The following is a 23,040-nucleotide window of genomic DNA, read 5'->3' on the forward strand; positions in this document are numbered from 1 at the left end:
CGCCCGCGAACTTCAGCAACAGAGGAGTGTCATCCAAACCACACGGATCAGCACTTCTTTCTTATCTCTGCAGCCGCTGGGATTCTTGGGTTCTGTCCGAGATGACAACATGATTACTACCTGGGTGTACGACAAAGCTACGACGCCTCATGCTCTCGTTTTCGGGCCACCACGTCACTACAAGGCAGCGTTTTGCGAATCGACGTCTTCGCTCGCCCCGGCGGCTGTCTGCCACGGACCCGTGGCAGCGACCTAGCTTGCCAGAGCGGGTTGTATCGCCCCCGTTCTGTTCTTAATGACTTTTCCTGACGTTACTGGTCTCGCCACCGCACCGCTGAACGCCAAATTCCCTTGCGGCGCTAATTTGTCGGCGTCTGTTTGTCGTTTTTAGACTTTTCCTTTGTTTGTTGTAGGGGGGGGCTTGGACCGGGATGCCAGCTTTCTTTCTTCTGGGAACCAATTCTTTACAGTGGGATTTTCGGGTGTGTGCGCCGCTCTTTTGTTTTAGTGGTTTCAACGGCCGGACCTACACCATGCGCTTTATCTGAGTTTCACGCTCGTTTAGTGCATCTACGCCAAACGGGAAGGCTCGGTGCATCGAGGTGGCGGAATAAGATTGACGAGGGTTTTGGAAGTGCCCTGAGGCTTACATTCTGGAACAATCAGGGACTCCGTTCACTGGAAATCGGCAGGAGCTACGATCTTGGCTCCAAGAAAAGCAAATCCACCGGGAAGCGGAGCAATGTCGCAGGTGTTCTGCCACCACTCTCCAACTACGGCACCCGCGCCAGCGCGCCCGGGTGACGGTGGTCCGCATCCGACGTGCCGGGGACTACATGGAGACGGTCGGCGCTTCGGGAATCACCCGGACTTTTCTTTCCTTCCTTTGAACAGATGTCTTTCTTTGGAGGAAAGGCCAGCTAATAGCTTTGCACTGCAGGAATGCCCCCGGCTTACCCGGCAGAACTCTGATGGTCAGTGGGTTCTTCTCCCTGGTGGCACGGCAACCCGAGCGGTCGGGCACGTACCGGCTGTCCGGCTGGAGACCCCGTTCCTGCGTCTGGACGGGGAGCAGAATATTTCAGGCACGGACCCCCAAGCTGCTTTCTCCCCAAGATTTTTTCTTCCTCAGCAGACTTGTACGTACAGTGGTAGCTCTTGTCAGGCTCTAAGTACCCCCGCAGATCCGTCGTCAAAATCACTTGTTTCTCCGATCAATGCGGATGTCGGTACCCCAAGGCTCATGCTAAAACGCCCCACTTGCACAGCTTCAGCCCGGGGCGCTTTTTCGGAAGGGATTGGAGTGAATGCACCCGGTCGAGCATCTATAGGAGGAGGGAATGTGCCAGCGGCGTTCTTCCGTGGTCAGGTTTCATCGGCACAAAAGCTGGTCCCAGGGAGCCCGGATCCGTCGAGCTTCGTCGGTCGTCTAGACCCGTGCGGTGCCCCGCGAGGAAGTACGTATAGCGATTGTCATTCGATCAGCCCGGGAATCTTGCCTAGCCCTCGAGCTCCTCCTCCCTTTTCTTGCACCGGCGAAATGGGCACTTCATTAGCGTTCGCGCCGTTTGTTTCATGGTGGGGGAAGGATCGTTATGACGGCGGGGAGAAGCCTCCTCCATCGGCTGCTTCAGTGACTCCGCGCCTCTCCACTTATTCCCTCGAGGCCGGGGGAGCATCGCTGACACCCCGTGACTACAAGGATGATACGATCAAAGCGTATCTCCGTCAGAACTACGGATCCGCCGGCCCCATTGTCTTTGCATCTCCTGACTATCCGGAGGGCAGAAGCTCCGGACCTCTGCCTCCCTGTCATGCCCTGGGCGGCGCCATTCCATTCGGAAGTCTCTTCGATAGAGCCAACGTGGAAAGGCATTCCACTCCGCGGGCACACTGGGTGAAAGAACCCATGGCAGGCCACCTGCCAGATGACGGGGTCCAAGTCAGAAGTTCTTCTGTCACCGCGGCTTTACCAGACTTGAATGGTCTGTACACATACTATATGTCTACTAAAGGTGGTGATCGCGCAACGAGTGGCACACCAGTCAATAGTGGTAATGCTGTTTCGTCCCAGAAAGGAGTGATCTTTTCAGAGCAAGGACCCATAGGAGGACTTCCAGTTACTACGAGGCTTCTCCCTACGTCTGTCATCGGTCAGAAATCATTGTGTGACGTGGGCCGGAGACCTGTCAATGCGGGGTCTTCACCCCCTCTCAGCAATCCAGGCCATCCATGCAGCAGCTTATCGACTGGTGGGAAAGAAACGGTAGGGGCTACCGACGCTCTACATGCCACGGCACTACGCAAGGTCCTCCGGACCGAAGCAGCGGAAGTCTTAGCTTCCACAGGGACATATGAGGGTAGACACGTTGTTCTCGAGAAGACACCGTCGACAACGGTAACTGGCGTTGCTGCTGTTCCCCCTCTGCTAGCGTCTTCTTCTTTTTCTCGCATAGGCAGCAGTAGCAGGAGCACGACTCATAGAGATGCAGCAGAGACGGCTGGCTTGAATATCAGGTCTTTGAAGTGTCTTTCTTCTGCAAAGAAAGGGGGCCTTCCTGTTGTACAGTCCTCATACTCACAGGAATTGGCTTTTCGCTCTCCTGATAGCGCTCGACGTGTCGTTCTTCTTTCTCCGAATAGTATAGCTTATCAGGAGAAAGGAGATGATATGTCATCAAGGGACCCCCCAGCCACCCAGGCAACAAGGAGATTAGGATTCCAACAGGCAAAGGGCTATTTACTTTCCCCCGATATTCCCCCCCCACCTACCATCATGCCTCAGAACAACAGCAATAATGTACCAGAGACACCCTCATCACAGGCGGGTGGGACTCCTGCCCGAGGGAGATCTTCGGAGACAACAGCTTCAACTACGTCCGTATCCTCTTCTTTAACCCGCCAGAGCGGCGGAAGAGCCCTGACCTCAGGCGCTGCCGCTTTTTGTGCTCCGATCAAATCGACTCCTCGAATGCTAACAAGGGCATCAGGAGTACCTCTCTATCCACGAGGTGCAGGGGCTTTATGCACCACCCCTCGTCAATCACCACCAGCAGAAATCGACAATCGCGGGACATCCTTATTCTTTTCATCTTCCTCTTCATCCTGTTCATTGAAGGTACAGATAGATCAGCACCAGCAAAAGCAACTCCAACAAGAGGAGCGCATGACCACCATGATTTCTGATGAGTCTATGATTATGCAGGTGTGGAAAATTTCCTTGTGTGGTCGAAAGGCTATGTTGGTGGAGAACAAGCATGTTCTAGGGATTCGAGGTCAAAGGGCAGCATCAGCAGGATGGAGTAGAGAGGCTGTTCGTGTGAATGCGCAGGAACATCATAGAGAATTTGTCTTCTACTTCCCTTCAAGAGAAGTGATACCACGGGATGAGTTGAAGATTCTCTCCGCTATTAGCCAAGGAAGCTTTGGAACGGTTTTTCGGTGTCAATGGAAAGATCGAATTGTCGCCGTGAAACAGGCGCATGGGCCCTTCACCTTAGAGGCCATGCGCTCTGTTGCACGGGAGCTCAATACATTCAGAGCTCTAGGTGACCATCCATTGATTGTCCGGTATTATGGAGTCTGTTTGAATCTAGGATTCCTCGGAATTGTCATGGAATATCTTCCCGGGCCTAGTATCTTTGATATGCTCTATCACGATAAAGCATTCGTCCAAGCAGAAATCAGGCTTAATCTCTGTCGGAAGCTTGTCAGTGCGGTCCACTTCATGCACCATGAGAAGAGGCTCGTCCATCGAGATCTTAAAACAGCAAATCTCATTCTCGAAGGAACGGTAAGTTACCATTCAATCAAGCCTCACCAAGTCAAGATATAGAGACAGACTTAAAATAGAGTTACATAATCCCTGGCGGATCTACCTATCATTCCTAAGAACGAAAATGACAAAACAGTTGCGAGACCGCCCTGCCCCTCCCCCCCCCGAGGGGGGTTCCTCACCTACTGAGGTCTACGAAGAAGAATCAAGACGACTAGAGTCTCCTCTTGGCTGCACCCGAGTTGGAGGCGACGAACAGCGAGAGCCGAAGAACGTGCAATCGCGCATGCATGCGATACACCTTTGTTGCGGGTCTCTGGTTTTGTCATTCACTCTTCTGTATGTACAAGCGTCGTTGGGTGTAGAGCCAGCCATCATCCAACTTCCTTATCGTCTTACCTACCGCTTTCAGTCATCTGAGATGTATGCAAATCACCACTCCCGTAGTCTCAGCCACTCCCATTGTGTACCGAGTGAAGAAAGGTTTTCGAGTGTCATGTCATTCCATTACCAGTCTGGGGGTGTCACGTGTTGTGTTTTGGCTATCTCTTTGACTTCATTCAGGATGGACTGAGACTTTGTGACTTCGGTAAAACCCGAAGTCTAGGAGCAGACGGCAAGCTCCTGCTAGATGATAATGGTGGATCTCCACGGTACATGGCGCCTGAGTGTTTCTTGAAAGACACAATGATCGATGAGAAAGCAGATATCTGGGGTCTCGGCTGTTGTCTTGTGGAGCTCCTGGGTGGCCCAATACCTTTTGAAGAGATTCAAACAAATGAGGGTAAGCTCATACTGCGAAAAACAGTGATGGATAGACAGTAGTACTAGGAGTGCAGTAGAAGGATGAGTAACGATGATTTAGCAGGAGAGATGCATGCAAGAGGCACTCCGTTTACTTGCGTGGAGTGGTCCCCCACAGGTGTATGCATGCCGATGGTCGATAAATACAACGAAAAGGGTGAGGCCGTCCGTGTGTCTTCGCGGTCATGGAAAAAACTGAGCTTCGATGCAAGATAAACTGTACTTCCCTTCCTGGATATGTTTGTCTGCCGCGGATGAAGCTGGTTGGTACACGGCTTCGTAGACAAGGCAAGAAAAAGGGCTCGGTGGGGACGATAGGCCCCTACACGTTCACATTATTGTTTGGGACATGCGTCGGAACCCGTAGAACTGGAGTTCTGGTGTTTCTCGTGTGTGTTTTTGCAGCCGTTATTGATGCCGTACTCTGCAAGAAACTCCGCCCCATGGTGCCTTCCTGGTTTCATCCGACCGCGCAAAGACTTTTAGCTCGATGTTTTGCCCAGGCGCCCCGAGACAGACCGTCAACCAAAGAGGTCGCGCAAACCCTAGACATTCTCAGCGCTTCTGATCTGAGCATGTATGGGATGCACATCCGTCGAACAAAGTAAGGCGACAGAGGGGGCCTTCTCCGGTCGGATATCCTAAGTGCTACGCAGGTAACGCCGGCTAGCTGGCAACCTGGCGCCGCACTTGGGCCCACCCCCCCCCTCCCTCCGCCTCTCCCGTCCAATTCTGTCTTCTTCGGAACATCCCTACCAATGTCTTCTCACTTCCCTCGAAGGAGCTATCCGGTCGCCGAGCGTTTGAAGCCGCCTAATTCGCCCAGAAGATGGATGGACTTTGGTTCTCCCGGTACATCCTTTAGTTTTTTAGTATCGTGCGTGGTCACAGATTTGTACTAGTCTGTGTATCGCAGGGTCAGCACGGTCCATTTGTGATGGGTCGTTCAGTCAGGCCCGAGGGCTGTGGATGCCATCTCCTTGGTCCTGACGCGTCGCTTGTGCTCTTCTCTAATTGGGGAGCCAGGCTGTTGTTTGATTGTTTCTGAGCACTGCAACTTTGTTAAGTCAGTCGCCCCTCTAGCGAGAGCAGCAGAGGTCTACTGGACTGGGTCCCGATGTCAGGCTGCGTAAGCTGGCCGTCAGCACAACTTGCGAGTTGCCCTGAGTACTGACTCCACAGTCCCACTCAAGCGTCTTGTCCGTGCACTTATCGTCTGACGCTTTCCACAAGCCAGGGTTCGCATTTCCAAAGTGAGTCTAACCTTCCACGAAATGGTAGTAAATGGTCTCCCAACTGTGAGCACTGCTGGTCGTCCGAGCCGGCGTCCCGAGAGGCCAGTAAACGCAGTCACCCGCAGCCACCACTGTGGACAGATCTTGACCACCAGTCTAGTGCCACAGTCAGACGCCGCCGGCTACAGCACGACTGTCTGGCGTCCTGGGGTGCTAAAATGAGCATTTCCGAACAAGCCTGTCGGCGTGACCATGCTCACGGCTACACGGTAACTTATTCCGCACCTGGATTTCGCCTCCCAGCGCGAAGGGGCACGTCCGGGGGCGGCGGGCGCGCTTGGCAGGCGGCGCAACGGAAGGCCCCATGATAGTTCTTCCTGGCGAAAGTTCAGGGCAGACTCTTTGATCCGCAGGCTTCTCGCCCATTTTTTCAACGTTCTTTTCACTACTCCGTACACTCAGCGTATATCTGCTTCAGGAAAAGCATACAGACGCGGCGCCCTGTATTCTACGCGTGCCGTGCAAGAGGATGACAGTGTACCTTCCGAGTGTATACCGTGGCTAGCAACGTCTGCTTGTGTATTTCTGCTCGCCTACAGTTCGGAGACAACGCTCCCTGAAGGCCTCTGCAATGCTGACACACTGTGGAAGGTTTCCGGTCAGTTCATTACGAGCTCGCAGTCGAGTGGCAAACCACAGCAGGGGCGTCACGAAACTTCGATAAATTGTGTGCGACCCTCTTCCCGCATCTGAGAATTTCGATGCTTCGGGAGCATCATATTCCTCTGCCGGGGCTGAGCCAGCGAAATGTTGGCACCGCGCGAGAGATAGCAAAACGCCGAATCCAGGTAGCACGAAACGATCTGATGTGTAGCAGAAGCTTTCCCGGATCGGATCCTGCGAACGCCACTCTCTTTCGACCGCACACACGCTAGTCTGAGTGGTAAAATGGCCCTACTTGTCCCCATAGGGGCCACCGGAGACTTTTCTTTTCCGTTCAGCAGACACCGAGACAGGGTGGCTTTCCCCATGCATGCGGCTGAACTGAACAGTGAAGGTGGTTGAACGGAGCCTACCTTGGTCTTTCACGGGAAACTGTCTTCCCATGGATAAGCCAGGTCAAGGAATAGAGACATGTCCACCACGTCTGGCCCCCCCACGGGAACCTGTTCGTCTCGAGCCCCTGCAAATTCCAATTTCACTCACTTACACGGATACGGTCAATTTAAAAGCTGCCCCGCGCTTTTTTTCGTACGTTTTGTTCTATGCCTAGACGCATACGCTGTGACTCACTACCACACGTTCAGGGCACTTGAAGACCGAAACGTGCGATACGCCGGCTTGCCGGAAAAGATCTTAAGGTGTGCGCGACCCCGCGGCTGCGCGTCGCTGGGAGGTCCGAAGGTGGCGCGGGTGCAGCTCTGGTTATTAGCTCTCTTCCCTTGTACCCGCTTAACTCCTTGTTGCATGACGGGGCTGCTAGAAGAGCGCCACTCACCCGACAGTGGCAGGTTCTAACCCTAAACGTGGTCCTGGTGCAGAGAGAACCTCCGCAACAAGTGATTCTCCTGTCTGTCATGGATGAGGTAGCTTTCTTCATCGTTCACAAGGGATACACAAACAGTAGCTTCTTCTAAGCCTAACGGGGCGCCTGGGGGCCACGACATTCGGATGTGGCTTGGAATTGGCGTTGGAGATACAGATGGTGCCCACGTATACTCTTTGAATCAGGCGTCGATAGGTCTAGCTAGGGATGCAGCTCTTAAATCTTCTCTGGATAGTGTTACATCGGATAATGCGGATCGCTCTTTAACTCCGGGGGAGCCTTTTTTTCTTCTACAGAAAACCGGCAGCAATGGCGGCACTCGACTACGTGGGACCGCATCAGCGGCACGCGCTATACGTAACTCCAGAAAGTCCGGACGCGGAACTATGGGGAACAGTGTTTAGCTCCATTCAACAGGGCGATTTCGAAGGATTTGTCCGGGTACGCCCAGTTACGACTGCGCTGGAGTAGTTGTCCTCTGTTTCGGCGAATGGTAAACTTTTCTCCTTTCCGTTTTCAATGCTGAGAAGACCATAGTTTTTGATATTGTCGCCCGTGGGCAAATGAGTTTCACGCGACAGGAGCCAGAAATGGGTTGAGCGACGGGATCAGGGGCACATGCAGCCTCCTGCCTTCGTCTCTCTCTTCACGCCACCTACTCATCCCGCGCTCCCGTTAGCTAGTCTGGACAGCAGTTCGTAACACCGTAGTGCTCACTGGCGGCCAGTGCGACGGCGCTGTGCTCCTTTTCCCAGACTGCGCCTGGCCCGTAGCTATACGGTTCTACGGGATTCAGCCAAATCAACACTCGTCTGTGTAGTGTCACGGAAGGAGCGTCTCCGTAGCAGTGGTGTAAAGCACCTTTCTGCGCCATGCCGTTCACGGAGGTGGCGCACGCTCCGTTTGCGTGTCGGACGTGGGAATACAGACACTGACGAGTGTTGCACCGGGAGGCCATCAGAACAACGAGGCATCTACTTCCACATTCAAGAAAGATGATACGCCAGGAGCCGCTTCTCCGGCCGAGGTGGAGATTTTCGGGTATCAGTCCATCATTGCGCACGCGGCGGCCTTCTCGATGGAATGTCTGGTGTACCTCCTCGAGACCTGCATGTGCGACCCCAATCTGCGCAGCTCAGGTCAGCTGCAGACACTTCAGGGGATCGCTCGCTCGTTAACGGCCTTCGAAGGCAATCGCGTCGGACAATTGTCCACGAGGCCTGGCCCCGCGTTTTTTTCGTCACTCACTATAAGTCTGCTGTGTCTTTTTCCCCAGCATAGCGCTTTCCCCTTCCTCTTAATACTAGCTTTCCCCGGTTTCACTCTATGAACAACGTACCTCAAAGTGACTGGCTGCATAGGGAAGTTCTGCACTCCGGACAAGGTCGCTCGATTCTATATCTGGCTCGTAGGAGTATGCTGGGCTCGGTCTGTTCTTGATGGCCTGCGTCGGTCCAGGAATGAAAGACCAGACCCCCATCTTCAATGCTCGGGGAGACTGCATCGCCTACCTTCTGTCCCGCGGCGCCGATCAGTACGCCTGGGATGTCGATGGAGATACAGCGTTCACAGCAGCCATCAAGAGGCACGACTACGACCAGGTACCGCAGTGACATGCATTAAGTATTCGAAGCAACCAGCACTCTCAAGTGAGGCCCGAAGGGTGTCACCGCTGCTGAGCAGCGACTGGCTGCTATCTCTAAACCAACTATGGTGCGGATCGGAACTCTGTTCAGCTCTGTTCAACGCGGGTGTGCCCGCTTCTTCCACATCCGCCCTGGCGCGTGATGCCCTCGCGCGACAATTCGGAACACGACACCAGCGGGATATATTTAACACTTAGAAGTCGGAGTGCGGCGCTGTGGCCCCGGGGCGCGCCTATCTTCAAGCAAGCTCACGCCCATCACAGGTGTACTTCTGGTCGTGCTTGTCACACAGCTCAGTTCATGGGCTCGTACACCAAGTTTTTGTATTCTCGGAATTAGTGACTGTCTGCTCGAACAGCTTTGTATAGCTTTTATCTGGTCGGTTGTTGTATGCCAGGCTGTCGAGTTCCTTCGCTTTGGCATGGATCCCGGAGCCACTGATGCATCGGGAAACACCTGCATGATACTGGCCGCGCAACAAGAAGATTCTTTCGAGCAGGAACCCTTCTGGGATGAGTTCTTCGACCGTTACTGCCCGTCGAAACCCCAGGACGTGCCTGCTCTTCTCAACCACCAAGGCGACGCAGGGGAGACGTGCCTCCGTGTCGCGGCAGCCCTTGAAAGAACGAGTCTAGTTTGCAAGCTCTTGTTTTGGGGAGCCGACCCTTCGATCGAGAACCAGCGTGGCCAGTCCGCCAAAATTCCGCCTGAGTGGATGGACGACGTGGGCCACAACCCTTTGCTCGATACTCTACCTGACCCAGAAGGTAGACAATCCGCGCGACAGCAAGCCAGTACACCACCGTCTTTCCGAAGGTGTGACGCAGCCATATTCTGAAAGCGAGCCACTCACTAATCCAGGCAGCACAAAAGCAGTTCCAGGTAGTGCGGGGTAGCCCAGGTGGGCGTAGGAAGACTCCGGTCGTGTCCGGAACAGCACCGTTGGGGCGCAACACTGGAACCGTACTGCTGCAGAAGTACCCCTTTCGGAGCCTCGGTAAACCCCCATCACTTTGCGCTCCGATGGTCGGGTCCTCTTCTTTGTCGCACAAACATGGAGATATCAGCGAACCAAGAAACGGCTGCTGTGGCCAATCTCGTTAGACTTGGAGAGATTTGTGGTTACCGCCTTTCTCAGCACGTGACTATGCACCGTCTTCCAGCATCTGACGACGTTGTCTCCAAACCGGGGTCACCGAATGCCGAGGAATGTGGTACACGAGCGCATTCACCTTCAGAGACTCCGCCGGCCTAGCGGAGCTCTTGTGTTTCCAATGGCAGATTTATCCCCGGAGCAGACCGACGGCTCCCCAAAGATCCCGGAAAGCGAACCCGACGTCATCGTGACCTCTGATAGTCCCTCACAACTCGTCGTGAAATCGAGAAGTGGAGAACAACCCTCGAGACGAGATTCCGCAAACAGTTCGGAAGTACTGCTGCAGAGAGAAGCTGAGCCTGCTGAGCAATGTTCACCTGGTATCAGACCTGCTGAGGGCCTGCAAACCTTGACTCGGCTGCCCATGTCACGGGGCCCTCACTGTCATGGGGAGCAGCCAGGTCAAGACTGGGGATGGGACGTGCCTGCTCCCTGCAATGGCTTCCGCAAACTGCTTCCCCCATTCAAACTCTACTGCTGTTGACACCTTTCCAGGCTTCGGCACACCACATGGAAACTCAGGAAGACACCAGCACGCCCGACCGCAGCCGCACCTCACTCGCCACGTGGGCGTCTCGCTGAGGCAGCAACGCAGGAGGTAGCCTGGGGCTGTCGTCTCAGAGTGGGGTACGCTGGTGTGTACTTTGGCTACCCGAGTACAGACATGCCCGAGAACTCACCGGCGAGTGGCGCACCTGAAGGCCCTCTTGAGCCCCCAGACAATAATGACTCCTGTAGGCACGAGAGAATCAGCGGTTCTGTTCTTCACGATCAGCCGGGTTCGGAGAATTACCTGCCTGGGGACGACGGACAAGAGAGCTACGGTGGACCACAATCAACTTCAGCGCCAGAGACGGCGAATGCGTCCGCTGGGCCACCCAGCGGTCCCGCTGAGGACCGGGATCTTCGTACACTCGCTGGGACAGTCTCGGAGGCCGGCCTGGAAGGAAACTCCCACCCGGAAGAACCCTCGGAGCCGGGAGACCCAACTAGCTCCCGGACGGCTGTGCCGGACGAGGCTGCGACGCGGGTAAGGCGACCTGGTCACGCGGACGGAGGAAGCTCGATCGAAGCGGTTGAGGGAAGATTCTGTTGTCGTGAATGGCCAGCGACAGTCTACTAGTCGGTTTCGGGAAGGCTGGTCGCCGACTTTGCTGTGTGTGTGCTCATCTCTAAGAACAAGCTCACTTCGGAGAGCCTAGAGTGTAGCGCGGGCTCTTCGTGCCTTCTCGTGGCAATCTGGGAAGAGTGGTCTGCAGCTCTGCAAATTTAAGGGGGGGTCTCCCACCTAGAACCTGAAAAATATGAATACGACCTCAGCTAGTAATTGTGCATGGAGCCTTTGGTTAGTCGAACTCTTCTGCGTACTACTAATCAGCGAGTATTCGGGACTACCTTTCTGACCAGGCCGTGAAAGTGCACTGACCAAGCTGCCGGGGGTGTTCAGTCTGCGAGCGCACTCACAGGTTGTGGTTCCTCATTCTCAGGACACGAGAGGAACACCGGCTTCTGCGCACGAGGCGTGGGTGAATGCGGAAATAGAACGCTTGGACACTAACTATGAAGAAATGTCCGTTGAAGCTGAGAAGCTTCAGGAGCAGTTCCAGCGCTTGAAAGATGAGAATAACAGGCTGGAGAAGAAGCTCGCAATGAAGTTCATGACAACCGGAGACTTTCCTGTATATAGAGCTCAGACTGGTGACCCTCGGCTAACGAGTGCGCAGTATTTCTCCACGCTCCGTACGCTGGATGCTGCTGAGACAGAGAAGGAACAGACTTCGGCGCTGACCGCGGAGAAGGCGGCTCAAGAGAACAATCGACTGGAGACACACCGAGAGAAAGTGGAGGAATGCAGAGCGGCGTTCAGGTAGAGAACAGATGGAAGAAGCGGCTACATGAGCGTGCAGACGGACAGCGTCGCGATTGACGCACATCAGCTTCAGAAGTTACGGCAGTTGAACACCTCTGCAAGCAGAAATCCACTTGGGCGGTTCCCCTTAGCTTCTCCAGTATACCCCATGCTACCGTCCCCGCTCTAAGCTTGAGGAAACGAAGCTATAATCGACTGTGTCATACTCAGTACAGGACCATCCGTGAGAGCACTAGTGCGTAATAGGTTAGCCAGTACGCCAGAACGACCCTAGAGCGACGTGCCCGGTGTGTGATGTGGTTTTGCGCAACTGACCAGGAGTTTCTTGCAGAAAGTAGCTAAGAACTCGCAAATGTCACGAAGTGGAAAGCAGATTCCTGACGCAATTCTGGATCAGCTGATGCAGCTGGAGGAAGGGAAGACTGAAACGCTACGTGAAGCTCGTGTAGCCGTCGCGAAGCTGAAGCATCAAGTCGATGTGCTCCAGCAGCTCGCCACAGAGGATGATCTCCAAGAACAGTTCCATGTGATGGATTTTGAGCAGCTAAAAATTGAGAACCAAGCACTGAACGAAAAGATTGTGGAGCGGAACGAAGAGATCAAAAAGCTCAGGTCCATCATAGTCTCCTCCGTGCAGGTGAGTCCCCAGACTCAGTGCGGTTAGGGTTTAGGGTTCGACATGGTTTGTCGCTTCATCGACAAGATTATGAAAGCCGAATGTAAGAGAACGCTGCCAGATGATCAGAGTAGGCTCGAGCACAGGTCCACGGACCACTGCGGCTTCAGCGGAAGAACCGTGGGATTTCTGCAAACAGTCGTGATGCCTCGAAACCCTGACTTGCAGCGGGTGCGACGACGCTCGTGAAGAGCAGCAGAGCACATGGTGCGTTGGCTTGCGTGTGCTGCAACCGCTATGTCCCTGCTGTGCAGTTTATCACTCACTGGAGAGAGAAGGTCCACTTTCTCGCCCACGAAAACGCCCGCGCCGCAGAGGAACTTACGCAGCTCGACGCGGAGGTCAGTAACCAACGCGATCTTATTAGCAAATCGAAACGGGAACGAGACGAGTACCGCTCCGAGAACGAAAAATTACGGCAACAAACGGACATAATCAATTCTGATGTCCTTACTCTCGACTGGGAGAGCCGCCAACAGCGCAAGCACGACCTGCAGCTCGAGGTACAGCGCCCTCACCCGCAGCTTCTCGGCCCCACTGCTTTGCTACAGATATATCCTGCACGTCTAAAGCTCAGACCGCTACGCAACCCTACGAACTGTTCACGAGTGCCCCCGCAAAAACCACTGCACAGGCGTAATTCCACCGCTTACGCACATGGCCACTCTATCTACCCTTTCTTCATTTGACAACTCTTCGCATCCACGAGAACTATTTCACTATCCTGCTGCTCGCTCAGTTGTTTCTTCTCTACAGCTACAGAACCTCCAGAAGAAACATGTCGACCTCTGTTCCCGTAAGGCCGCCATCGCTTGAATACAGCTTCAGGACCGCAGCCTGCAAACCGAAACAGCGCTTCACCTGGGACTGACGACGTCTTTTTTTGTCGGAATTTGTGTCCGTATCATCAGTTGATGGCTGCACCACCGTCTATCGGTTTCTTCGACGCGTCGTTCAGGCGGTCCAAAACATACACCGGATTAACATAGCGAACATACATGTGCGAACAGAATGACGGCGCTGTCTTGATGCCGTTGCAGTTGTCCAACGCCATCTCTCCGAAACATTTTGCGATGTGATTACGTGGCAGTCAGCGTTACTCCAGTACAACAGAACAGCATGGCGTTCCAGAGATCATCCGTATGTCGAGGAGCGTTCACGCGAGTGAGACAACAACCCCAACCAAACGTGGCACGATAAACGGCCACGCAGGAACATAGGCAGAGGACCATTCAAAACATGCGAACTTCTTGGTAACGGTTGAGACTGGCCACGACAGCGAGCCATTTAGGCCGGACACGAAGCTCCTGTCCTTACAACTGCGGACAGGAACCCCTTCCCCTCCCGGTTATCCCAGAAATGATCAAGTACAACTTCTCTAGTCGAGGATTAACACAACGATGAACACATACAGGACGCCCTCCGCGACAGGCAATGTCTCTCACTCGGGCAAGCACACCACACTGTCAACTTTCCCACCAACACACCACCTCTATTGTCCCAAACACGAAGACTCTAAACATGTCTCAACGGCTGTCACTGCCGCCTAGAAGCACTTGCGATGCACGATGCTCGGTCCCGACTCATCGTACTCATCCTTGGTGATCCACATTTGCTGGAAAGTAGAGAGGGATGACAGGATCGACCCTCCGATCCAGACAGAGTATTTACGTTCGGGTGGAGCCACGACCTTGATTTTCATGGTTGAAGGAGCAAGCGACGTGAGCTCCTTTGTCAGGCGCTCACCGATGCCCTCGTACATGGTAGTTCCGCCAGACAACACAACATTGCCGTACAGATCTTTTCGGATGTCGACGTCGCACTTCATGATAGAGTCGAAAGTCGTTCGGTGAATGCCTGCCGCTTCCTTGCCCAAGAAGGATGGCTGGAACAAGGCCTCTGGGCATCGGAACCTCTCGTTACCAACAGTAATGATATTGCCGTCCGGAAGCTCGTACGACTTCTCAATGTCGCTGGAGTCCTCAGCAGCCTGGAAAGCATAGTTGACATGAACGCATGGCAGCGAATGAAACGAGTGGGGACATGGCGTGAAGACTTCTCTCGAAAACGATGACTGAGCTTGTCTTCACACACGGACTGGTGGAACCTACATCTTTACGGAGAGAGACGCGTCTAAAAACAGCGTGCACACGCCACTATACTTCAGGAATACGGACCTTGGCTACCTTCTGCTGCTATCAACTGACACTCAGCCATAAGGAAGTCCATACTCACCTTCATTTCTTCGTCGAAGTCCAAGGCAATGTAGCAGAGCTTCTCCTTGATGTCACGGACAATTTCCTTCTCGGCGGAGGTGGTGAAGCCGTAGCCGCGTTCATGGAGAATCTTCATCATGTACTCGGTCAAATCACGGCCAGCAAGATCAAGACGCATAATGGCATGTGGCAGGGCGTACCCTTCGTAAATAGGGACAGTATGAGACACACCATCTCCACTATCCAACACGATACCGGTGGTACGCCCGGATGAATACAGAGACAGAACAGCCTGAATAGCAACGTACATGGCAGGAACATTGAACGTTTCAAACATAATCTGTGTCATTCTTTCACGGTTTGCCTTCGGGTTCAAAGGCGCCTCCGTAAGAAGGACCGGATGCTCTTCAGGAGCAACACGAAGTTCGTTGTAGAAAGTGTGATGCCAGATCTTCTCCATATCGTCCCAGTTGGTCACAATCCCATGTTCGATTGGGTACTTCAAAGTCAGAATACCTCTCTTGCTCTGCGCTTCGTCACCAACGTAGCAATCCTTCTCTTCCATTCCCACCATAATACCGGGATTCTTGGGCTTCCCGACAATAGACGGGAAGACGGCACGTGGCGCATCATCACCGGCAACGCCAGCCTTAACGTTACCCGATCCATTGTCCACCACCAAAGCTTGCACCTCCTCGTCTGCCATTTTGTTTCGAAATAAAAGGAAGCACAGGCGAAAGCAAAGAAAAACAAAACAATAACCTGGATGGAAATGGAAGGGAACAGAAACGACCGCAAACAACCAAAAAGATAACACAACAGGCAGCCGTCGCCGAGGATGTACTAGTTGTAGTAACGGCACCCTCGCTTCCCACCACGACAGCGGAGCAGGGACCTGATGACTGGCGGTGTCGGCAAACGCGCGCCCGCGAACCCGTACAACGATTACGCAGCCCAGGTAGTTGATGTACAGATAGGGGGATGGTGTACACCGTCACGAAGCCACAAACACCCCTCCTATCAACCACTGTGCAACCTGCAACCCCCCCGTGCTGCCGCGCGACCGCACTGACGCTTGCGTGACGTGGGTGACGCGGTTAGGACACACACCGCGCTTGCTAACGCCTATCAGAAAACGAGTCGGCGTTAGCGAACTCCCGCGGGATACCGGTCTAAAAGCGGAAAATGCGCGAACAAAGCGGCAAGCGGAAAAGCAAACATAAGTGAACCTGTTTCCAATGAGGTGCGGAGCTCGCAGCAGTGATTGTGTCGCAATGGTGACGCGGACCAAAAGGTGTTGTGGGTGGCCAGGTAGCCACAGCCAGGTAATGCAGCCGTGTGTGCCAGCAAGCGGAATTACCCAAAAATGGGGGTGGGCCGGTGCTCTCCTATCAGCGCCGTGGGTCGGTGCGCGCCGGCTGGCCAACAGGCGTCGCTGGAAGCAGTCGCGGTGCCGCGCCGGCCAGTGCTTGTTTACCGATGTGCACATCGGCGGAACTCGGGATCTGCTTTCAAGGGTGAGCAGAGCACCTACACTGGAAGCAGCAGAGAATCCCGGCCGAGACGGGTGATCAAGTGGTTCCACCGCGCTTAATAGCCCTAGAGAGGTAACCTTCCGTTGATGGTCGGGAATGAAGTCAGCAATGTCACGTGGCGTGCCGGCCGTCCAAAAGATTAGGAATTTGCGGACCGTTCCACGATTCCCGCGACGCTGACTGGCATCCAACTGGGTTGCAGTGCTCCTGCGTTTCCATTGTGCTGTGTGTGCAAGCAGCGATGGAGAGGCTCATACGGGAGCGGCCTCGTTTGCAGTCAAGAGCGGCCTGGAAAGACCAACTAGCAGCTAGTAGCGGGGGTGTCACCGAACTACGGCGTGGAAATGGAGTAGCGGCACATGTATAGAGCCATTCTTGTGTGAGGAGTGAGTAGCTCACCTGTTCTACGGAGTCGTGACCAGGTGCTCGTACAAGTGCTCACTCAAAATAAGAACACGAAAGCGGTAGCGCAACTGTTCGCGGGCGTAAGGGTTGCTGAGGTTGCATCAGGGCTTACTTCTCTCCATCGTGATTTGCTGTGATGGGTAAGAGTTGACGTCTTCGTGATGCAGTCGGCGGAGTCGCGCAACAGCACTCAGTCGGAGTGGAGCCCCAGCGCCGGGCTCATTGACACGGTCACAAACGCTCGAGACCCTTCCAGGAAAGAGACTGTTTACGGCTTCGACGGTGCACGTGATAGGAGCATCGCGAATGCATATGCGCAGGGAGATCACAAGAGGGAGCGTAGGGTGCTCCGTACCTCGCAAGGATCCTCTTGTGCTTGCTGGGTGCAACTGGGGGGCTTCGACGAGGCGGCGGGCTGGCTGACAGCTGGCATCGGGCGTAAGAAAATTTTCTCTGCGATTGGTGTAGACGGACAACAAGCAAGGAGTAAACAGGCACGATGGGAGACGCCGTGTTAGCACTTCGGGTGGACGGTGATATTGCACACTGACATCTCAAGGAGAAATTGTGCAGTTCTTTCCCCCGTGAAGCGTCAGGAAAAGGAACAAGACGCAGCTTAAAAGACAATTAGCCCGCCCGCCGGAGGTGATTTGTTCTAGGTGGCTTGCAGCAGCCACACATCCGCGTTAGGATTGTTTCACGAATAGCGGAGATACCTTCGCTGCAGGGCCCTCGGGGGAGAAACCCTGTACCGTGCAGTCTCAAATACATAGACACCACATTCGGTACGGGGTGTTGTTGAGGCCCGAGGGCGCAAGCTGTGCTACTTGAATTTGAGCGCTCGTCCAACGTCCACAGGTTAGGCGGTCACTGCGTAACTCCGAAAACGTGGTAGCGCCAGGGGGATGCATTTTGTGGTCTGCACTGGATAGCGGACAAGTCCTTTTTGTCTGCGAAGCCTTCTCCCTCCACAAGCATCATAGTCCACTGTCCCATAGTAAACTGGGTGAATACCGGTGTGCCAGCCGGAGCTTCCATCTCCGACAGGCTGCTGGTGTGCAGCCTAGTTGTCTTTGTGTTCAGGACCCGTGGACTTGCCGAGCGTGACCGGTCATCAGGATTCGTTAGAAGGGCGGAGGGCTGCGGACTGCCAGGGCAGCCGTATACTAGGCGACCCAAGGGAGACAATTGGACCTGGCACATTGAGGAGGGAGCTTTATGAGAGACGGAAGTTACGAACGCACGGCCAGGGGGAAGGGGACCCGCCACGAAAAAGCACGCGGACTGAGGGCAACCACGCCTGCTAGCATAACGCACCCCGTTCCCGCGAGGCCAGGAGGGGGCAGATTTTTTGCTGTCTAGATGTATGGCTAAATAACGTCCCGGTATCTTATATTTACATCAGTAGTCCTTAATCGCAGGCAAGTTTATCCTCCAGTTGCCCTTCTCTGTCTACCTCAAGCAGAGCTATCTATCCACACCTGTAAAGAAAGGGTTCGGACCTACTTTTACAAGGCATACCCGACCTTCGACGGTTATACAGTTTGTATGCACCGAGACTACAGAAGCAATCCCCCGAGATAGCAAGTCGTGGCAGCGGCTTGGGTTAGGGTTATCCAATTCCGTACGTATGGGTTGTAGCAACGCTTGGACTGGTCAGCCTGCCGCGGCGCCATCGACATAAACGAGGTTGTCATACAAAACCAGTGTACAGCTTCCCGAGAGAAGCACGAACCCTGAGAGGGTCACTATTTACTGTAGTTGTCCAAGGCTTACGATGCAGTGAGGCTCAGGGCCACTTTGCTGGAAAGGTCCGCGTCTGAAAGGCTTTGTTGAACTCCGCTTCCTTCATCGGGCATTTATTACCTTCGGTGTTCAGCATGAAGAGAACCAACAAAGTTTCCAGGAAATGTCACAGGTAATAGGTGAACACGTGTAAAAGGGAAGAGGAAGGGTTAGAGCTGCTTGCCTTTCAATATCACTGTTTGGCCTGGGAAATTTGATGCAGGCGTGTCCTGTCGTCCCTTGCGGACAAGGCGCGGCTGAGAGCCACGGTTGTACTAGTTGGCTACCTTTCCCGGTCTCCACTAACTCACGTGAATAGCAGAACTGGCTTACATAAACAAGTTTCTCCCATTTTAATATGATTGTCATGGAGGCCATGGGAGCCTGGACGGGTTACTTCTTCGCGGCTCAGGGGACGCTGGACCGCCGCACCAGAGCTAGCTACCTAGACACAGCTTTTCTGGCTTGTTAGCCCGGCTGGTGTCCTCAGCTAGCACGAACAAGCAAAAGGCCTCCCGCTGGTCTTCATTGAGCTGCATGTTGCATTGACCTGACCCTTTTGCCTCTTTCGCCGGTTCCCCCTCGCGAAAAAAAAGAGAACCAGAGTATCCCAACTGCATTTGCAGACCCCAGCAGGTAGAAAGCTTTGTCTCCCAGCCGGGCCTCGTGGTCTGTTTCTCTTTCTTGTTACCGCGCTGCTGTCTAGATTCTTCGTCGGAGACCATGTAAGCGTTTTCTGCTCTTCAGGCCTCCCGTAAGCCCCGTGGAATTTTCCGCAGATGTGAATGTGATGATGCTCTGTTAATTCCTTGCGTACACTCCCACTGGGGGAAGGCCAGAAGGCTGCCATCACCGAGCCTGGCACTGTGTCGTTTTGCCTGCTCCTCCAGGGCCGTGGAGCCCCTTTCTTCATCCTTCATTCTTTCTCGTGGTTGGCTCGTTTCAAGAGGGCTTTGTTAGCCTTACAAGCAACTTTCCTTTCTCGCAGCAAACCCTGTGTCCCTATGTGGGTACAGGCCTGTGATAAGAGGTCTGTTTTGTCTTGCTAAGCCTGACTGCTGTTTCTCATCTTCCATCCGTTGAGTTGCCACCTGTGTCCAGGCTGAAGGAGTACAGAACAGTATATCGGGCAAAGATGAGTCTTTCCAAGCATCTGTCCTTTCTTTCTTTGCTTCTCATTCACTCTTTCCTTCACTATGCTTGTCTTGCAAGCGCGGATGAACAGCCTCGAGGATCCCAGGAGGCAGCCGGTTCCTCGTCGTTTGGAGACGAAACTTCTGACGGTGATGACGCTAGTGACAGTCGAAGTATTCTGAAAATTCCGTCAAGTGTTAATCCTCAATACGGTCCACGATGCGATATCTTCCGCGGAGTAGAACCTTTCTGGGTCCCTCCCGTAACAGGTAGCCATCACTACTGGCAACGTACCGTATTGCCTGTGCGTACAACGCCCGCCTTAGTAGACCTGCGGTCATACTTTACGGTCGGAATGTATGAAGCGGCACCTCAAGTCTCCTTGTTCTCTCAGGCCTCTGCGGGTGCTGGAGGGGAGTCCGGGGTGCATGTACCGAAAAATAAAGTCAGAGCACCGACTCTCGAACCTGAATCATGGAAGGAAGCCCGTGCCCTAGCACAGTTCTCGGACATCATTCATTGCCCGGATGTGGTAATACGTGCAATGGAATCAGCATTGTTGTGGGTTCTAGACCGTGTGGTTTCTTCGTTGGATCTTCCTCATGAAGAAGATCAGAATTGGTTGAAGAGGCCAACTGGCTTAGGCGACACCATCCAATTAGTCGAAGAGTGCCGTCGCATACAGTCTTCCTTTCTATCTGTACAACAAACTGAAGAGGGAGATCTAGCCACCTCTATTTCTGACCTTTTAGGTATGATTGAAAAAGTCTTCAAAGAAGATATGGTACGACGAGTGCGGTTTTGGGTGGTTGCGGCCAATCGCCCTTTGCCTCATTCAGACGAAGGATGTGGATTCTACACACACGAACAAGAGACCAACGCGTGGCTTCTCTCGAATAAAATCTTGCATAAAACAAATGTAATCACGACTAGTGTTATTGACTCAGAACTGGTGGATTGTCAGCATATTCAATACACTTCTGCATCACGGCCCACTCTCCAGGTTCTCTTCAAAGGCAACGGCGACAAGAACTACAAACAGCACTTCTGTTCATACTCAGTAACGGCATGGCTGGCGTATGCTATCAATAGTATGAATGCCGCGGTTCTTCCTTCTAATGCAGCGTCTGCAGGAGACCAATTGCGAAGGATGGCCAGGGAACTCCAGGCACATCCCCACTTCAATTCCCTGCCGTCCCAACTTGCCGATCTTGTTGCTTTTGGGAGCGAGGAGTAAGTGCGTAAGTGACGGTGATGCTTAGAGTAAATACATGGGCGCCAACATGAAATCTGTTTTGCTGACTCCCATCTAGAAACGTTCTTATGCGATGGTAGCCCAAGATGTCGACTATTTTCATGGCATGCATGTCGACTGTTGCAATAGTTCTTGTGGGCGAGATGGATTCGAATGATTTCTTTGAGGAGAGCGAACATCGTCTTGTCAGTTCCTTGACCATTCCAATGTTGACTGTGCTTCGTGGGATTGAGGGACCGAGAAGAAAGAGCAGTCTACCACCCAGTCGGTTCAGGGTGGGAGGGCTTTCATCACTTTCTTAGCTCTTTATCCCATCAAATGACTTCCGCTCTACGTACACGTCAACCTTCCTGAAGAGACCCCCGCAAGTAGGACAAAAGGTTGGCTGTGTTGGCTATGGATTCTCGGGGACCACACTGGTGCCCGAGTTTTTTCTCGAAACACTGCGACCTCCCTCTGTTGGTTCCAATCCGTGTGTGTTGTGTTGCGTGCACACATAGAGATACCGTGAAGGCCAATCGTGCTCCCGATGTTATTTTCGGACGTCAAAAGAAGGCAAGCCAGCGCTGAGTGTTAGTTTCATATGCGTGCTTGCGCAAAGAAAGTGAAGAAGTTGATTTTCTTATTTCGGACTCTCGGGACAAAACGACGTAGCAGTACAGTTGTTGCTCTCCCGGTCCGGTTCGCATAGCATCACGCTCATCCTGTCTACCATTTCCTCACTTCTGCCCGGCCGTCCTTCTCTAAGGGGAGGGCGGGCCGCTTTGATGTTACTGGACGGAGAGGGAGGGCCTCGTGCAGCCTTCACTCCCTACTGTGGCACATCTCAGCTCGGCTTTCGGACTAATTTTTTTGGGGACATAGTGTGCGCTTCCATACACAGCCAATCTTCGTATCTTGAAGAGTGAAATACCTTGAGTGTAGTAGCCGGTGGCTGTTTCTGGAAGATGATAGTCTACCCAGCTCAGGCCCCTCCCGGCTTCAGAGCGAACGACGTCACCCGGTCTCTGCCGAGAACCTGTGTACTATAACATTCACCTTTTCCAGAGGGCCGAAGGCTCGCTGACCTCATGAGAATGACATAGCTATAACTATTCACAGGATTTGCTGCGTGGTGCCCCCAGAACAAAGAAGTAGCTAGGCGAATTTACATCGCGCCGGCGTGACTGCCTCTCCAGGCAGGATTCGCCGCGGAGAGTACTCCACGGAAAGCGCCTGTGGCGTGACGCTGACACACACACTCACTCGTCGTCCAAGCGAACACCACGCTTCGTGGGGACGTGGTTGTGACTCCCAGAAATATATAAGCTGTTCACGAGAGCGTGCACTCCTCGCACGAACCGTTTGGTCCCTCCGAAGTGGGGGATTGAAACTGATCACCCGGCAGTCACATGACAAAAACGACGTTGAGCCGTCCGAAGAGTGGCCTCTCCTTCGGATCCGCGAAAAGGTGAAAGAACACGAAGCCGCAAGTTGTCGACTCTCTCCGATGGTACTTGCGAAACAGGGAGTACCGCTGGGGCGCAAGATTTCGTCTGTGTCCATAGTTCCGAGGGCGGGGTGCGACCCACTGAGATGACATGAGCAGGCGAAAAGTCTGTTCTAAACAACAATCGTGTCACTCTCTACCCAAGAAGAGAGTTCCGCCCAACGACCTCGTCGGGGACGGTGAATTTAAGAAGATAGTAGCGCTTCAAGGTTGACAGAATGTGAAGGTAAAGGATTGAAAGCATGAGAATATTGACTAGTCACACATCTGCGCGCCCTTGCGCATGCATGGTTTATTTCATTATACCGCTTTAGCCTTCCTGACGGACAGTTCCTTCTAATAGCAGAATCGAGGACCTTCGCAGGCCGCTTCGACGGGGGCACGTCTGTGGGACTCTGCCATGTCCGTTGTTTTCCGTTCTTTGCTTGTTGTCCGGGCCCACTCTCATATAGCTACAAAGCGAACTACACTTTCCAGTCTGCGCGCAAGTGTGCACCTCCAAGACGGTTCGGA

General features: G+C 53.6%; 4 protein-coding genes across 4 annotated transcripts; 3 read left to right on the forward strand and 1 right to left on the reverse strand.

Moving 5' to 3' along the window:
- CSUI_009031 (tyrosine kinase-like) lies at positions 1–5,519 on the forward strand. The gene is made up of 3 exons (XM_068069150.1): positions 1–3,793; positions 4,340–4,559; positions 4,985–5,519. Exons 1-3 carry the CDS (start codon positions 743–745, stop codon positions 5,185–5,187), a joined length of 3,474 nt encoding a protein of 1,157 aa, XP_067918869.1. The 5' UTR covers positions 1–742; the 3' UTR covers positions 5,188–5,519.
- An 8,324-nt stretch (positions 5,520–13,843) lies between these two features.
- On the reverse strand, positions 13,844–16,409 carry CSUI_009032 (actin). The gene is made up of 2 exons (XM_068069151.1): positions 14,944–16,409; positions 13,844–14,698 (listed from the first exon to the last, which is right to left on the reverse strand). The coding sequence occupies exons 1-2, from the start codon at positions 15,628–15,630 to the stop codon at positions 14,255–14,257; spliced, it is 1,131 nt and encodes a 376-aa protein (XP_067918870.1). The 5' UTR covers positions 15,631–16,409; the 3' UTR covers positions 13,844–14,254.
- On the forward strand, positions 16,291–18,171 carry CSUI_009033 (uncharacterized protein; the record flags this gene model as incomplete). The annotated part of the gene is made up of 3 exons (XM_068069152.1): positions 16,291–16,296; positions 17,032–17,302; positions 17,948–18,171. The coding sequence occupies 3 exons, from the start codon at positions 16,291–16,293 to the stop codon at positions 18,169–18,171; spliced, it is 501 nt and encodes a 166-aa protein (XP_067918871.1).
- Positions 18,172–19,205: 1,034 nt separating this feature from the next.
- CSUI_009034 (uncharacterized protein) lies at positions 19,206–22,261 on the forward strand. The gene is made up of 2 exons (XM_068069153.1): positions 19,206–21,593; positions 22,163–22,261. Exon 1 carries the CDS (start codon positions 19,785–19,787, stop codon positions 21,018–21,020), a length of 1,236 nt encoding a protein of 411 aa, XP_067918872.1. The 5' UTR covers positions 19,206–19,784; the 3' UTR covers positions 21,021–21,593; positions 22,163–22,261.
- Positions 22,262–23,040: the final 779 nt, after the last annotated feature.

This window comes from Cystoisospora suis (genome assembly GCF_002600585.1).
Source record: "Cystoisospora suis strain Wien I chromosome Unknown contig_5247, whole genome shotgun sequence".
Taxonomy (NCBI): Eukaryota; Apicomplexa; class Conoidasida; order Eucoccidiorida; family Sarcocystidae; genus Cystoisospora; species Cystoisospora suis.

Bases quoted from the DNA above. Each gene is read 5' to 3' on its own strand.
- CSUI_009031 (XM_068069150.1), top strand. From the start codon at position 743: ATGTCGCAGGTGTTCTGCCACCACTCTCCAACTACGGCACCCGCGCCA. The intron at 3,794-4,339 runs GTAAGTTACCAT...GACTTCATTCAG, and splicing joins ATCTCATTCTCGAAGGAACG to GATGGACTGAGACTTTGTGA. The intron at 4,560-4,984 runs GTAAGCTCATAC...GTGTTTTTGCAG, and splicing joins AGAGATTCAAACAAATGAGG to CCGTTATTGATGCCGTACTC.
- CSUI_009034 (XM_068069153.1), top strand. From the start codon at position 19,785: ATGAGTCTTTCCAAGCATCTGTCCTTTCTTTCTTTGCTTCTCATTCAC.
- CSUI_009032 (XM_068069151.1), bottom strand. From the start codon at position 15,630: ATGGCAGACGAGGAGGTGCAAGCTTTGGTGGTGGACAATGGATCGGGT. The intron at 14,699-14,943 runs GTGAGTATGGAC...TATGCTTTCCAG, and splicing joins ACTTCGACGAAGAAATGAAG to GCTGCTGAGGACTCCAGCGA.